Source organism: Coregonus clupeaformis, unplaced genomic scaffold (assembly GCF_020615455.1).
Source record: "Coregonus clupeaformis isolate EN_2021a unplaced genomic scaffold, ASM2061545v1 scaf0386, whole genome shotgun sequence".
In the NCBI taxonomy this organism is placed as follows: Eukaryota; Metazoa; Chordata; class Actinopteri; order Salmoniformes; family Salmonidae; genus Coregonus; species Coregonus clupeaformis.
In genome coordinates this window covers 275,666-292,849 of record NW_025533841.1, presented here as the reverse complement: position 1 = coordinate 292,849, position 17,184 = coordinate 275,666, and the positions used below count along the sequence as shown (strand labels likewise).

General features: G+C 44.6%; 1 protein-coding gene across 3 annotated transcripts; it reads right to left on the bottom strand.

The window, feature by feature from the left end:
* Window positions 1-98: 98 nt before the first annotated feature.
* On the bottom strand, window positions 99-17,086 carry LOC121558336 (pleckstrin homology domain-containing family A member 8). Of its 3 annotated transcripts, none has more exons than XM_041871739.2 (13): window positions 16,890-17,086; window positions 16,502-16,618; window positions 15,747-15,902; window positions 14,418-14,530; window positions 14,045-14,203; window positions 13,411-13,442; window positions 11,147-11,283; window positions 8,729-9,032; window positions 5,383-5,468; window positions 4,477-4,535; window positions 3,565-3,766; window positions 3,377-3,438; window positions 99-1,663 (listed from the first exon to the last, which is right to left on the bottom strand). In XM_041871739.2, the coding sequence occupies exons 1-13, from the start codon at window positions 16,927-16,929 to the stop codon at window positions 1,466-1,468; spliced, it is 1,665 nt and encodes a 554-aa protein (XP_041727673.1). In that variant the 5' UTR covers window positions 16,930-17,086; the 3' UTR covers window positions 99-1,465. The 3 variants fall into 3 exon arrangements, with proteins under 3 accessions (XP_041727673.1, XP_041727674.1, XP_041727675.1); XM_041871740.2 differs by lacking the exon at window positions 99-1,663 and adding an exon at window positions 3,134-3,228; XM_041871741.2 differs by lacking the exon at window positions 99-1,663 and adding an exon at window positions 3,155-3,218.
* Window positions 17,087-17,184: the final 98 nt, after the last annotated feature.

Below are 17,184 nucleotides of genomic sequence, written 5' to 3'. Positions count from 1 at the left end.
AACTACAATCTATCCACCGTGGTCCTCTGTAGCTCAATTGGTAGAGCATGGCTCTTGTAACGCCAGGGTAGTGGGTTCGATCCCCGGGACAACCCATACGTTTAAAAAAAATTATGCACGCATGACTAAGTTGTTTTGGATAAAAAGCGTCTGCTAAATGGCATATTATTATGATTGTTAATACATTTAGTAACATTCAAAACGTTAATACATTTTGAATCAAGGTCTTGCTGTATATTCCACTTCAGTTGGCACCTCAGTCTAACCCTATACATTAAATCATGCAATAAACCATGTTCTATATGGATGTAAATGTCCATGAGTCACTCATAAAGACTACATTAAAATTATTAAGAAAAAGATAACATGAACTAGTATTTTACTCATGTTAAATTAATAATGTCACTTGGTAAACAATAGGTTTGTAGATGAGACAATGTGAGAGAGAATGAGTGGTTGTGGAGGCTGGAGGCGGTTGTGGAGGCTGGAGGCGGTTGTGGAGGCTGGAGGCGGTTGTGGAGGCTGTTGTGGAGGCTGGAGGCGGTTGTGGAGGCTGGAGGCGGTTGTGGAGGCTGGAGATGCGTAGGTCATCCATGTAGATATATTGCTGTATGGAGTTCAGCAGGGATCAATACTAGGACCACTACATTATACTCCTCAGTGTTGTAGGCAGTTCATTACATACAGCCTATGGACAGTATGCTGTCAAATAATAATAATAATAATAATAATAATAATATCAGCCTCAATTTAAAGTAAAAGTTCATATTTGTGCATTCTCAGCAACCAATGGTGCACCTCTTCATCATGGAAGTCACCAGATCAAAATAGCCTAAGTCTAAAGTACTGTACACTACATCAAGTACAGTCAAAGCCACTATAACGGAGTGAAGAGTGCATCCATCGTCAGGACGCGTGCTCAGTCAGAAGACCACCATTCAATTCCACCAAGGTTAGAGTTTGTAAAACAGGGCACCCTTTGTAATTGGAAGTACTGAGTCTGAACCACTAGAATGAAAACCTGAAAAAGTCCCCCCTCCAAAGCCTAGCCCCTCTACAGCCATTAGACCTATGTAGATTGCATTGTTCCAGAGTTAAGAGTGAGACAACACCTGGTATTACGGACATCTCATTTTACACCGGGCATGCTCACACTCACTCACGCCCCTCGATCCTCCGGATGGCTCTGATTGGCTAATCTAGTGAGCATGCTCCCTGGGGCTCGACCCTGTTCTTGGGGAGCCAACCAACCAAGCCCACACCTCCAGGGGGCTCTCTCCTCTCCCTCCACTTCCTCCTCCTCCTTTGTCAGTGTATCCCAGATGGTCTGAGTCTCAGAAAGCTCTCCTATAACTCCTCCTCCTCCGTCAGTGTATCCCAGATGGTCGGAGTCTCAGAAAGCTCTCCTCCTCCTCCTCTGGTAATGTGTCCCAGTCAGTCTCAGACCACCAGTAGGGATCTCGTCTCAGACTACCTCCTCTGACTCCAGATTGTATTCTTCATACAGGGCATCCAGGATGGCCAGTTGTTTCTCCATGGCAGGCAGGTAGACCCCCAGGTCCCGGTGCATGCCTGTGTTGAATCCTTCTTTCAGTTCATCCCCCTCTCTTGACACCAGGGCAGCCGCAAAGCTGCTGTAGGATGGTGCTGCTCGGAGGGCCAGCTGGGAACGGAAGAGATGAACAAACAGTCTCACACACAAACACACCAAGGTCATTATAGGTTTGTATTTCTATATTCCTTTTAAGATTTTTATTATAAATTCAGTTTAGTTTCAGTTAGTTTGCAGATCCACTTTACTCATTTTGATTCAGTTTTATAAAAACATTTATATTTCGTTTTTAGATTATTTAAATTTCAGTTTGAGTGTTAGGCACAGAAAGAAGCCTGTGTGTGGGAGGCTAGGAGCCATTTATGCCTTTAGTTTTTTTGATGTCACTTCTTGCCACTGTGGGGCAGTAATGCATAAGGTGATTGGTCTGGTTATAGGTTAGGTTAAGTTTAAAGGTACAACAACCAGGAGCATTGCAGCCCAAGGCTAAACTACTCCGCTGTTTTGGTCCTGTACCACGTTGTAGCAGCTGAAGCACCTGTGTGAGAGCAAAGTCTTGCACTGTGGCCTCCTGTAGCTCAGTTGGTAGAGCATGGCGCTTGCAACACCAGGGTTGTGGGTTCGTTTCCCATGGGGGTCCAGTATGAAAAATGTATGCACTCACTAACTGTAAATCGCTCTGGATTAGAGCGTCTGCTAAAATGACTAAAATGTAAAAAAATACAATTGTGATCGTCTCAATGGACGCGTTCTGACAAGTAGATCACTTTTGTCAAGTAGGTGACCATCGTTGGTCACCGCCTTTTCAAAAAGTGTTGCATTCTGGGGAGAAAGAAATTGTCAGACTTGCACCTAATGTCAACTGTATGAACTGTACAAAAATTGTGATCAAAAGGTCATGAAGTTTTGACTGCAAGTTTCTGCAGTTGCTCTTCACCGACTTCCTCCTGCAGCCATCGCATGCATTGTGGGAAAATGTATGCACTCACTAAACTGTAAGTTGCTCTGGATAAGAGCGTCTGCTAAATGACTAAAATGTAATGTAGGAGTCTATTGTCAAACAATCATTAGGGTTTTTTTGTTTGGCCCACGCGAACGTGACCAAACATGATTGAAACAGGAACCAATTTGCTGTGATTTGTGTGCAGTGGATGTATACAAATAAATGATATGAGGCTCTCTTTCACTGATTGTACAATGTGTACACATTATTATATTATGATTTCAGTGTGAGTGTGTGATATGGGGGCTAGATATGTGTTTATTTCAACATTATAAAGAAAACCTTTTATAAAAACAATGGCAACACTGCCATGTTGATCTGTGCCTTTGCTGTTAGAGAACTACATTAGTATACGACTTTCGGCTGTCGCAGATGCACCTCCCCCGACTACACTCCTTGACTTCCATTTACAGTCGGTTGCTTTAAGACTTACCAAGCTTGAAAACCCCATTAGAAATCCTTAAACCCCATTGAAAACCCCATTAGATTTTTGTCCCCCCCCCCCAAAAAAAAACTAAAACTGAACATAATTCATGTTTTTATTTTAGTTCGTTTTAGAGTCAAAGAGAACAGTTTCAGTATAGTTTTACAGACGGATTTGTTAATTATTTTATTTCCGTTTACGAAATAGTTTTTTTCCCATGATTAGTTTGTTTCAGTTTACTATAGTAGCCTTGGCTCACACACACACACACACACGCGCGCACACACACGCACACACACACACCATAGTGGGCATGATTGTATGATGGGAAACTTTTTCCAACTATAAACTGTTTCCCTAAAAGGAGCTTGACGACTGATTATTAAGTATTACTCACAGCAAATACACCTCGCACGACCCATCCATGATACTGACGCAGACTCCGTCCATAAGCATTACCTGAATGGAGAGGAGTGTGTTAGGAATACAGAGGACATTATACAGTATATTACATCAGACCAAAAGAGGACTATCACCTAACCATTAACCGTGTGTGTGTACCACAGTGTCGCGATGCTAACTCACCCAGCGCTCCGGGGATATCCCTTTCCCCAGAGTTGACCTGGGACAGGAACTCCTTGAGGAACTTGAGTCCTCGTTTGAGCCACAGCAGGGCCTCGGTGGCTGAGTTGCGGACGCGGGACACGCCTGTCTGCACCTCGTGGAGCACTATGGTCTGTAGTGTGGGGAAGCTGCCTGGGTCCGACGACAGCTTCTGGTGGATCTTCTACAGACAGCCACACAGGGAGGCAGAAGGACTTGTCACCATAAAGATAATGACTGCGGACCAAATGGCACCCGATTCCCTTTATATTACACTACATTTGGGACACAGCCCAGCAGTTCTGATAGGTTTCTAAATCTGGTTGGTCGTGTTGCGTTGCCACTTAACAGGGTTACTTGTGCCATGATATAACAACACTCTATACCGTGTCTTATTTTCGTTGGCAGTAGAGTAAAGTACTTGTGTCAAAGCTCTGCTTGTGAAATGTTCCAGTGCTTTATACACACAGCACTGCCTTATATCTCACTTTCACCTTCTAGCACAGCAACTGTTACAACAATCTTTGTTTAGAGTGTATTCTGCACAACTGAAGTGCCTACAGGACAGGTTAAGGAGACTGGGTGGGTGTCCTAAATTGTACCCTATTTCCTCTGTAGTGCACTACTTTTGACCAGAGCCCTGTGGGCCCTAGTCAAAAGTACTGTACTACTGTATATAGGGAATAGGGTGTCATTTGGGACACACTCGGTGGGTCCCTCTTGTGGTCATTTAAAGAACTGTTGATAATGGCCAGAGGCTTTTATAACATCTGCACCCAGAATGTTATGCTGATTTGAGCAGCTTTTAAGGTTTTAGTAAATATAATCGAAGTTCCATTTCCTGTAATGTAATATCAAACATTGTTCTAAACTCAAGGCAGCCCTTCCTCTTACCTTGATGTTGCCTGTAAAATCCATTTTAACTGGCGCAAATACTGTGGATCCTAGTTTGTCTGTGGAGAGAGAGTCCAATGTCACTTCAGTGCTGGATATTTTTTACACTATTGTTTGTCCTTGTGTGGCGGTTTCACGGATACAGATTAAGGCTAGTCCTGGACTAAAACGCCAGTTCGATGGAGAATCTCCATTGAAAATGCTTTTGCGTCAATGATTAGTGTTAATCTGTGTCCGGGAAACCCCCCCCCCCCTGGTGTTTTATTCCCGATGAACCATTACAAATTGATGTAGATTTCAATAGAATAATACATTGACAAAACAACGAAGTATAACATGGAAGAGACAGTAAAGCCTGGAGGATCAAGAGCAATGTGTGTGACATATAATACATCCCAGTACCTGAATATAGTTTATCACACTGACATGCATTATGGTGGGTCGGATCACATGAACAATGGACAGAGGGGTGTTGTATCTCTTCAAGGTGGATTACACATTCCAGACTCCACACACACACACGCCCAAACACACACCCTCCCTCCCATGAAACCCATCCAGTTGATTAGTAAGTAAGAGAAATAAATACCTCCAGTCAGCCAGAGAACACATCCAATAGGATGATCAATTAGATGCAGATGAGGAGAGAACGGTACGAACGTGTGAGAGGAGAGAACGGTACGAACGTGTGAGAGGAGAGAACGGTACGAACGTGTGAGAGGAGAGAACGGTACGAACGTGTGAGAGGAGAAGGGTTCATGAGAAAAAGAAGACACTGAAAGAAGAAAACATGAAGGATAGAGCATGCACTACCACCAGGTGGAAAAGGTGATGATTTAGAAGAGATGGAATGATTGAGAAGAGGGGGGGAGGAGGAGACAGATGAGTGAGAAGTGACCGTCCTACCTAATACAGGCACTATTGCATAGCATGAGTCCAAAAAGGCTTGTGTAGGGATACCACTGTCTTCAACCAGTCTTATATCACTGAATCTAAAGAGAAGTCAAAGAGATTCAAACAAGGGGAGATATTAGTGAGGTCCAGCATCGGCAACCTTTATTTGATTCAATCAATCAAACAAAAACAGAAAAGAATGGGGTAGAACCAAAGTGGAGCTAAAGACAGGATCCACACAAGACCATGCTGTCAGGCTATTGGGTGATTTGAGTTCTTGTGTCTAACTTGGATATACCTGTATAATAAATAGTTATAATGTATCAAAAACATATCCGCTATGTTCCCCATCCTCTATGGTGTTGTTCTGAAGACTTTTTCCACTAGCTCTGTGTTCGAGGCTTACTGCACTTAAACACGTTAACACTGCTTAGATTGTCTCTCCCTGTCATTGGAATACTGTAACATCATAAGTGAACATCACAGTTCTGATCATTCATATCACGGTTATGATCATTCAAATCCTAGCTTAATGCTGAATAACACTGTTAAAAGGGGCTTTCAAATGTCATCAAAATGAAATGAAAAGAAAGAGTGAAATGATTACAAAAAAAAAACATGACCGACCCCAACATCAGATGAGGGCATCTCTGTAATAGTCATGTGATCAACAGAGAACACACCAGTGTAAAACTCGTTAAATGTTCAAATGGATTTAAAAACAGTCATAAAACGTTCAATGTGACCCTGTTTTAACCTAGCCTGAGTGCCAGTCTATGCGGTCATGCCAACTCCTTGTCAATCATTAACAGCAATGGAGTTGGCAAGAGCACAAACAGATCTGGGACCAGACTAGTTTTGACCCTTTTTGTTTTTGCACAGGCAAGGAAAAACGACCTTTGCCCTTTCATACCCAAAGCATGAGCATTGGACCTAAACAGTACATATCAGAGTTGCATAATTCACAGCAAAATCTGAACACACTAAATAGATGAATCTCAATAATAAATCCCTCATTGTGTAATCACAACGCCATTATAGTACCTAGAATAATTACAGGGGAAAAGGGTATTAATCGATTAGTGTATGTGTTGGCCCTTGTTCTGTCTAGTTACTGCTAGTGAAATATGAACATTGAGCGCTGTAGTATAACTACTACACTCTGGGGTGACGTTTTCCCCTAGCGACAGATCTAGGCTCAGCTTTCCTTTCCCCAATCCTACAATGCAAAAAGTGAAATCTAGGCAAGCCTAAATATCTTATATTGAGTGATAATTCATTTAAAATTAGTTTTATTTTCTTGTTTTTTCTTCGCACCAAGCTAAATTATCAAAATGTCATTGGCAGATAATTTGGCATATTTTAAACTCAAAATATTTTCCCTTAATACGACTATGTCTCTGCGTTTTACGTCTCCGTGTTCAGTATGAAGGAAGTTGGAGGTAGTTTCGTAAGCCAATGCTAACTCATTTAGCTTAGCGCAAAGAACGAAAGTCTTCTGGATCAGCTAGCATGCTAGCAGATACCCAAGACTTCCAGTCTTTGAGCTAACGCTACATTGCCAATATCCTGAACTATCCCGGCTTCATTGCCAAAATCCCAAACTATCCCTTTAACCATTAGTGGGGGAAACGCAAAACTGACCCAAGATCAGTGTCTAGGGTCAACTTCACCCTCCACCGTAAGGTCTACAGTATGTGTCCAAGATCAGCGTCTAGGGTCAACTTCACCCTCCACCGTAAGGTCTACAGTATGTGTCCAAGATCAGTGTCTAGGGTCAACTTCACCCTCCACCGTAAGGTCTACAGTATGTGTCCCTCTTGGGGTCAACTTCACCCTCCACCGTAAGGTCTACAGTATGTGTCCCTCTTGGGGTCAACTTCACCCTCCACCGTAAGGTCTACAGTATGTGTCCCTCTTGGGGTCAACTTCACCCTCCACCGTAAGGTCTACAGTATGTGTCCCTCTTGGGGTCAACTTCACCCTCCACCGTAAGGTCTACAGTATGTGTCCCTCTTGGGGTCAACTTCACCCTCCACCGTAAGGTCTACAGTATGTGTCCCTCTTGGGGTCAACTTCACCCTCCACCGTAAGGTCTACAGTATGTGTCCCTCTTGGGGTCAACTTCACCCTCCACCGTAAGGTCTACAGTATGTGTCCCTCTTGGGGTCAACTTCACCCTCCACCGTAAGGTCTACAGTATGTGTCCCTCTTGGGGTCAACTTCACCCTCCACCGTAAGGTCTACAGTATGTGTCCCTCTTGGGGTCAACTTCACCCTCCACCGTAAGGTCTACAGTATGTGTCCCTCTTGGGGTCAACTTCACCCTTCACCGTAAGGTCTACAGTATGTGTCCCTCTTGGGGTCAACTTCACCCTCCACCGTAAGGTCTACAGTATGTGTCCCTCTTGGGGTCAACTTCACCCTCCACCGTAAGGTCTACAGTATGTGTCCCTCTTGGGGTCAACTTCACCCTCCACCGTAAGGTCTACAGTATGTGTCCCTCTTGGGGTCAACTTCACCCTCCACCGTAAGGTCTACAGTATGTGTCCCTCTTGGGGTCAACTTCACCCTCCACCGTAAGGTCTACAGTATGTGTCCCTCTTGGGGTCAACTTCACCCTCCACCGTAAGGTCTACAGTATGTGTCCCTCTTGGGGTCAACTTCACCCTCCACCGTAAGGTCTACAGTATGTGTCCCTCTTGGGGTCAACTTCACCCTCCACCGTAAGGTCTACAGTATGTGTCCCTCTTGGGGTCAACTTCACCCTCCACCGTAAGGTCTACAGTATGTGTCCCTCTTGGGGTCAACTTCACCCTCCACCGTAAGGTCTACAGTATGTGTCCCTCTTGGGGTCAACTTCACCCTCCACCGTAAGGTCTACAGTATGTGTCCCTCTTGGGGTCAACTTCACCCTCCACCGTAAGGTCTACAGTATGTGTCCCTCTTGGGGTCAACTTCACCCTCCACCGTAAGGTCTACAGTATGTGTCCCTCTTGGGGTCAACTTCACCCTCCACCGTAAGGTCTACAGTATGTGTCCCTCTTGGGGTCAACTTCACCCTCCACCGTAAGGTCTACAGTATGTGTCCCTCTTGGGGTCAACTTCACCCTCCACCGTAAGGTCTACAGTATGTGTCCCTCTTGGGGTCAACTTCACCCTCCACCGTAAGGTCTACAGTATGTGTCCCTCTTGGGGTCAACTTCACCCTCCACCGTAAGGTCTACAGTATGTGTCCCTCTTGGGGTCAACTTCACCCTCCACCGTAAGGTCTACAGTATGTGTCCCTCTTGGGGTCAACTTCACCCTCCACCGTAAGGTCTACAGTATGTGTCCCTCTTGCGGTGTGTCCCCATACCTGTGACTCATCGTACTGAAGAATGTGTCCACCTGCTCTGTCTCCTCCTCTTCTTCTCCCTCCGGCTTGGCTTCCTCTTGGTCAGTGACAGTTTCCTGTTGGTCCTGGGTCACTTCCTGTTTCTCTTCTTCTTGGGCATTGCTCATTTCCTGCTCCACCTCTTTGAATTCCTCCTCTTCCTCTTGCTGTGCTGGTTGGTCAGTGTGTTCTGGGTCAGGATTGGTTTGGGGAGCGGACTCCTCCTCTTCCTCCTCCACTACAGACTCCTCTGGGTCCTGGTGGTCCCCGCCGGCTGGGCTATTCTCTGTATGGCACAGAGCCACACACACAACATGTTAACAAATGTTCTGTTCCAGTTGGCATGTATGAGCCATAGCAACTGGCATGTGAAACCCATTCAAGCAGAAATGGTCAATGCCATTTCAAGGAGAACTCTAAACCACTATCTTAAAAGTAGACAAGTCTCTGGGTATAGAACGTAGTGACAGAAGCTCTTTCTGAGTTCCACATTTATCGTGTGCCAGCGATAGTAATGTCTTCGTACATTTGGGTCCGTTATTTAAATCAACGTTAAGGTAGATATAATAAAGCTGCTGGGCATCCATCATTGTCTCCCATCTATAAGGCATTACTTGATCAACTTCAGCTGGTCCTCTTTCTACAGATCTCCTGTATGGTGAGCAGTAAAAGGTCTCATGCTTTGGAGGTGATTATGGTTTACATACAGGGTGTGTGTGTGCACGTGCATTTGAACACGCAAGTGTATTTACTGTTGAAGTCGGACATTTACATACACTTAGGTTGGAGTCATTAAAACTTGTTTTTCAACCACTCCACAAATGTCTTGTTAACAAACTATAGTTTTGGCAAGTCGGTTAGGACATCTACATTGTGCATGACAAGTAATTTTTCCAACAATTGTTTACAGACAGATTATTTCACTTATAATTCACTGTATCACAATTCCAGTGGGTCAGAAGTTTACATACACTAAGTTGACTGTGCCTTTAAACAGCTTGGAAAATTCCAGAAAATGATGTCATGGCTTTATAAGTTTCTGATATGCTAATTGACATCATTTGAGTCAATTGGAGGTGTACCTGTGGATGTATTTCAAGGCCTACCTTCAAACTCAGTGCCTCTTTGCTTGACATCATGGGAAAATCTAAAGAAATCAGCCAAGACCTCAGAATTTTTTTTGTAGACCTCCACAAGTCTGGTTCATCCTTGGGAGCAATTTCCAAACGCCTGAAGGTACCACGTTCATCTGAGCAAACAATAGTACGCAAGTATAAACACCATGGGACCACGCAGCTGTCATACCGCTCAGGAAGGAGACGCGTTCTGTCTCCTAGAGATTATGTACTTTGGTGCGAAAAGTGCAAATCAATCCCAGAACAGCAGCAAAGGACCTTGTGAAGATGCTGGAGGAAACAGGTACAAAAGTATCTATATCCACAGTAAAACGAGTCCTATATCGACATAACCTAAAAGGCCGCTCAGCAAGGAAGAAGCCACTGCTCCAAAACCGCCATAAAAAAGCCAGACTACGGTTTGCAACTGCACATGGGGACAAAGATCGTACTTTTTGGAGAAATGTCCTCTGGTCTGATGAAACAAAAATAGAACTGTTTGGCCATAATGACCATCGTTATGTTTGGAGGGAAAAGGGGGTCACTTGCAAGCCGAAGAACACCATCCCCAACCGTGAAGCACGGGAGTGGCAGCATCATGCTGTGGGGGTGCTTTGCTGCAGGAGGGACTGGTGCACTTCACAAAATAGATGGCATCATGAGGAAGGAAAATTATGTGGATATATTGAAGCAACATCTCAAGACATCAGTCAGGAAGTTAAAGCTTGGTCGCAAATGGGTCTTCCAAATGGATAATGACCCCAAGCATACTTCCAAAGTTGTGGCAAAATGGCTTAAGGACAACAAAGTCAAAGTATTGGAGTGGCCATCACAAAGCCCTGACCTCAATCCTATAGAAAATGTGTGGGCAGAACTGAAAAAGAGTGTGCGAGCAAGGAGGCCTACAAACCTGACTCAGTTACACCAGCTCTGTCAGGAGGAATGGGCCAAAATTCACCCAACTTATTGTGGGAAGCTTGTGGAAGGCTACCCGAAACGTTTGACCCAAGTTAAACAATTTAAAGGCAATGCTACCAAATACTAATTGAGTGTATGTAAACTTCTGATCCACTGGGAATGTGATGAAAGAAATAAAAGCTGAAATAAATCATTCGCTCTACTATTATTCTGACATTTCACATTCTTAAAATAAAGTGGTGATCCTAACTGACCTAAGACAGGGAATTTTTACTTGGATAAAATGTCAGGAATTGTGAAAAACTGAGTTTAAATGTATTTGGCTAATGTGTACGTAAACTTCCGACTTCAACTGTAAATGAGAGACCTGTAGGGGGTGTTTGGGTGGTTCTCTCAGGGAGTGTGTCTGGTCCTTCTAGTTGGTCTGGTCCCACTGCTCTAGAGTCAAGGATCTGGTTGTCATGGGTTACAGATCCTTCTGAGATTTCTTTTAACTCCCTCTGTCTGGGAAAACAAGACAAGAACCACTCACATCCTGGCCACAGAGATCATGGATACATATCTAAAGCTGTATTTTCATGCAGTTAGTGGAATTCTAACAAATCATGGAAGATCAAATCAAAATGTATTTGTCACATGCACCGAATACAACAGGTGTAGACCTTACCGTGAAATACTTACTTCCAAGCCCTTAACCAACAATTCGGTTCAAGAAATAGTTAAGAAAATATTTTCTAAATAAACTAAAGTAAAAAATAAAATAAAAAGTAACACATAACAATAACGAGGCTATATACAGTGGGTACCGGTACCGAGTCAATGTGCAGGGATACAGGTTAGTCAAGGTAATACATGTACATGTAGGTAGGGGTAAAGTGACTATGCATAGATAATAAACAGCAAGTAGCAGCAGTGTAAAAACAAGGGAAGGGGGGGGTCAATGTAAATAGTCCGGGTGGACATTTTATTAATTGTTCAGCAGTCTTATGGCTTGGGGTTAGAAGCTGTTAAGGAGCCTTTTGGACCTAGACTTGGCGCTCCGGTACCGCTTGCCGTGCGGAGAGAACAGTCTATGACTTGGGTGACTGGAGTCTTTGACAATTTTTGGGGCCTTCCTCTGACACTGCCTAGTACATAGGTCCTGGATGGCAGGAAGCTTGGCCCCAGTGATGTACTGGGCCGTATGCACTACCCTCTGTAGCACCTTACGGTTGGATGCCAAGCAGTTGCTATGCCAGGCGGTGATGCAACCAGTCAGGGTGCTCTCGATGGTGCAGCTGTAGACATATTTGAGGATCTGGGGACCCATGCCAAATCTTGCAGTCTCCTGAGGGGGAAAAGGTGTTGTCGTGGCCTCTTCACGACTGTCTTGGTGTGTTTGGACCATGATAGTTTGTTGGTGATGTGGACACCAAGGAACTTGAAACTCTCGACCCGCTCCACCGCCCTGTCGATGTTAATGAGGGCCTGTTCGGCCCTCCTTTTCCTGTAGTCCACGATCAGCTCCTTTGTTTTGCGCACGTTGAGGGAGAGGTTGTCGTCCTGGCACCACACTGCCAGGTCTCTGATCTCCTCCCTATAGGCTGTCTAATCGTTGTCGGTGATCAGGCCTACCACTGTTGTGTCTTCAGCAAACTTAATGATGGTGTGTTGGAGTCGTGCTTGGCCACGTAGTCGTGGGTGAACAGGGAGTACAGGAGGGGACTAAGCACTCACCCCTGAGGGGCCCCAGTGTTGCAGATCAGCGTGGCAGATGTGTTGTTGCCTACCCTTACCACCTGGGGGTGGCCCGTCAGGAAGTCCAGGATCCAGTTGCAGAGGGAGGTGCTTAGTCCCAGGGTCCTTAGCGATGAGCTTTGTGGGCACTATGGTGTTGAAAGCTGAGCTGTAGTCAATGAACAGCATTCTCACATACATTTACATTTAAGTCATTTAGCAGACGCTCTTACCTTGGACGACGCTGGACCAATTGTGCGCCGCCCATGGGTCTCCCAGTAGCGGCCGGCTGCGACAGAGTCTGGACTCGAACCAGGATCTCTAGTGCCACAGTGGCCTTAGACCACTGCGCCACTCGGGAGTCATACATTTACATTTACATTTACGTCATTTAGCAGACGCTCTTATGTCATAAGTGTTCCTTTTGTCCAGGTGGGAAAGGGCAGTGTGGAGTGTGATTAAGATTGCGTCATCTGTGGATCTGTTGGGGCGGTATGTGGGTCTAGGGTTTCCGGGATGATGGTGTTGATGTGAGCCATGACCAGCCTTTCAAAGCACTTCATGCCTACAGACGTCAGTGCTACAGGGCGGTAGTCATTTAGGCAGGTTACCTTCGCATTCTTGGGCACAGGGACTATGGTGGTCTGCTTGAAACATGTAGGTATTACAGACTCGGTCAGGGAGAGGTAATCCGTTTGGCCCCGCGGCCTTGTGAATGTTGACCTGTTTAAAGGTCTTGCTCACATCGGCTACGGAAAGCGTGATCACACAGTCATCCGGAACAGATGCTCTCATGCATGCTCCAAGATGGAGATAAGGGAGTGTGTTCCATAAAGGTGGAATGCTGGTGTAAAGGTTAAGACCGTGAGCAACAAGTTAGCTTGAAACCAAACTTCTGAAAAGAGAGCCACCTACTTTTCCTGATTTGATTGATTGACAGGTTTGACCTGTGGAACAAAGAAAATAGCACATTAGCCAAAGACAGTACAGTAAGAAGATAGGCTAAAACTGCTCTCCAATAGAAATCCCTGATCACACTTGTAGGCGATGTAATGGCGACGTTGGCTAGCTAAGCTCATGCGTAGAATTACGTCATTGGTTCTAACGGTCGTCTTGCACCGAACTGCGCATTTGCAGGCCGTCAAATCAAAAGGCTGTCCTTCAATATAAAGTTGTTTTTGACGAAAATGAAAACATTTTCGTTTGTCACGAGGTTGGAGTAATAACATGTTCAACTACTTAATTAAGACATTGGCTCCAATCTAGGTTGGGACTTTAGATTTTCGAAAAAATTGCATTGTTTAGAAAGGGTGCAAAGGTGAATTGAGTTATTGCACACGCACACTTCAGAGTAGGCGTTCCCTAACGCAAATATGCAAATGTATGCTAGAACACGCCAATAGGATCTTGCTAGTTCGTGTTTGGCTCTGCCCACCTCCTTGCTTGTTCTGCCCACTATGACTCATTTGTTCCCATTTGAAACGACGGGCTGTGGTCTATCTTGGTTTAGTTATAAAAATCTTTGGTATCTCTATGCGTACGTTGGTACCTTCTGGGGTTTGATGGTGGCCACGGGAGGTGACCCGGGCGGGGTCTTTGTAGCCTGGTCTGAGCTGAAGGTGCGGTTGGCGATCAGCATGCACTCCTCCAACGTCTTGAGGAAGGTGGTGCATGTAGACTTCACCATGGTGCCAGAGTTCTCCCCTGGCTGAAACAGACACACAACCATCAACTCCTAAGCAGATTGCTTATCCCTTGCTTGTGCTGTCAAAGTGACTGGCCATTTGCATAGCAACATACATAGCAACCAAATCCAATGGCGACTCAAACAGAGCATCCATACTGAACTCAGTGAGAAAAGATTCTATGGTTGCACAGAGAGTAAATAGGCCATTGAAACCTCAGCCCTCCCTCTGTCTTACCTCCTCAGTCTCCTCACTGTCCTTGATCTGGTTGACTTGCTGGAGGAGAAGGTCACAGTACAGCCTCAACTCTGACATCTTGGTCTTCAGAGCCTCTGTGTTCTCCTGGTGCTCTGAGAGAGCGAGAGAGCGAGAGAGATGTCGCTTCTTGAAAATATCCTTGGCTGTGTAATTTGAATTTTTAAGATTAATAAAGCTCATATTCAGTGCATACATTTCTCTTTCTATAATACACAATGTCCAGTGTTCTGTTGGTGAGTCTTGGGTTGATAGTCACTAGACTGGATGCTTTATGTTATGCATTAAACTCATATCTGTTGATAGTGATTGACGCCAGACTGTTGTGTACTCAACACACTGATTATTATTGTATTTTCTGTGAAACACTGATTCTGTAGCAGCTGACACCTTTTGTTTTGACTTCCTACAAGCCCCTCGGCTGGCGTTTACAGAACAGTTGTCTGCTGATCAGAGAAGGCCAAGTAGACCATTTCTCTGCTTCTGTGCTGGAGGTGTCTCCCTGTTGTAACTTGTAATAAACAGGATTGGCTTTATCTGCAACTGCTCTTCTCTTTTGTTCACCTGGAAATTACTTTTACAGGTTACGTCCCAAATGACACCCTACTCCCTATTTAGTGCACTACTTTTGAGCAGTGCCAATAGGCTCTGGTGAAAAGTAGTGCACTATTTGGGAATAGATGCCATTTGGGATGCAGAAGTTCTCACTTGCTTACTGTAGATCATCAACTAGATTCAGCCGCGGGCCAATTTTTATTTTTTTCTTGAGCGGATGGTCAGGGGGCCGGAACATAGTTACAAATACTTTGTAGACTTCAAATTGACCGGAAGAATCCTAAAAATATATAATATTTGACTAAAACATTAATTTCAAACCTTGTTTACATTTATACCATCACATATATCTCTATTATACGTGGGAATACTTTGGAACAGATTTCCAAAATTAAAATCACTCGGCGCTGATTTGCTGGTGTTTTTACAGTCTTATGTTCAGACAAACAAACAACTGGTTTTGGGGGTTTTTCTTCAGAAAACTGGGGAGGGACAAATAATTTCACCCACAGGCCACCAGTTGAGGAACCCTGCTGTAGATATTGAGTTATAACACATTCATTTCACGAAGTCAGTTTGATAGCTTTTAAGAGGTCACCCATGTAGCCCTACATGTCCATGACAGACACCAGGTTCACATACAACAGGTCAAACCAAGCCAAATAAAATACCCACACAACAGCATGAAATCATGTTTCATTCAAGCTATTGTGTGTTTTCAGACTTGTTTGGAGTAACCCAAAGCTATCACCTTACCTTTCTCTCTCTTGGTTCGGTTGTCTGTGAGGCAGGCCTTTGCAGATCCCAAGGCGACCAGCCATTTCTGCCTCTCCGCTGCGTTGATGGCTCTGAGGTAGAAGTACTGTTCTCCAGGGATGGTCAGGTCAACACGTGTGAAGTCAGAGGAGTGGACTAGTAGGGGGTGAGAGATGGAGTGGAAGAGAGAGAAAGACAGAGAGGGGGTAAACCCGAGTTAACAGCATCCTCAAGGGTGTAGGACAGTGGTTCCCAACCCTTTTCGGGTTAGTGTACCACCAACCGAATTTAGCTCTGCCCGGAATTCCCCTGAAGCACCACCTCGTGTGCATTTTATCAGTAAGTCTATGGTCTCATGAGTCTTCAAGTACCCCGTGTGGATAGGCCAAGTACCCTGAGGGGTCCTAGTACCCCAGGTTGGGAACCACTGGTGTAGGAGACATTTTGGCCAATCGTATGTGGTTGTTATGTTGTCTATAGTTTGTCTGTCTTTGTGTATTCCACTTAATATGTACACTAGAGCACTATATGTTGGGTCATGTGTGTATAGGCACACAGGTAACCAGGAAGTGGTAAAGAGCTTTTCAAATGGAAGATTTGGTGAGTAGTGATATTTTTATGACTAAAACAATATAGGCTAAGCTTCAGATTGCCTCTTCAGTATGGTGTAGCCCATCTAGTTCAAAGGAGCGCAACAGTTAGCATGTTGTCATAATATACCGGCCACAGTATTTACCAAGCCAATAAGTACCAACCTTGTATTTCACACACTGAGATTTTGATGCTGCCCTTGCATCCTTTCCAGGAATCTTCTTGGGAGTCATAGTAGGACAAAGTCCCTCCTTCCAGTACAAACCAGCGAGGCTGCCAACCTGGAAAAAGGGGATGTTGATAACTATGACCATTATGTAAAACAACACAATTCATTGTAACCTGTAATAGCTATCTAGCTAACACAGCAAGACATGACGCATGACTCAGTGGCATCCAATGACAATTAGCTAACTAGCTAGCTAAGGTTAGAGCATGTTGATTTTCTGGCTGACTACCTGTCCAGCTAGTTGTTAGCTAACTAGCTAGCTATCTGACTCAAAGCCGACTTATTCAGAAGCTCAGTTAGCTAGCTACATAGTTACTACATACCACTTATGTAATTTGTCCACTTGTATAGGATTCCCTCCATTCTTCATCTGTTTCTGAGGTTCATTACTTGTTTATCAGAACAAGACGCCAACCACAGCTGATCCTGGAGACTCAATTTAATTCCCAAGTAAGATTTTCGGCGCTAAAGGACCCGTTTCATTTGGACTACGACAGAAAAGTACGTAAGTCATACATGAATGGGGTTCCATGTGATCACGTGAGATCCCGCCCAGTTATATGACGTCAAAGTAATTTGCGTTTTATGGCCTGTGTACGTGACAATGTGGGAGGAACT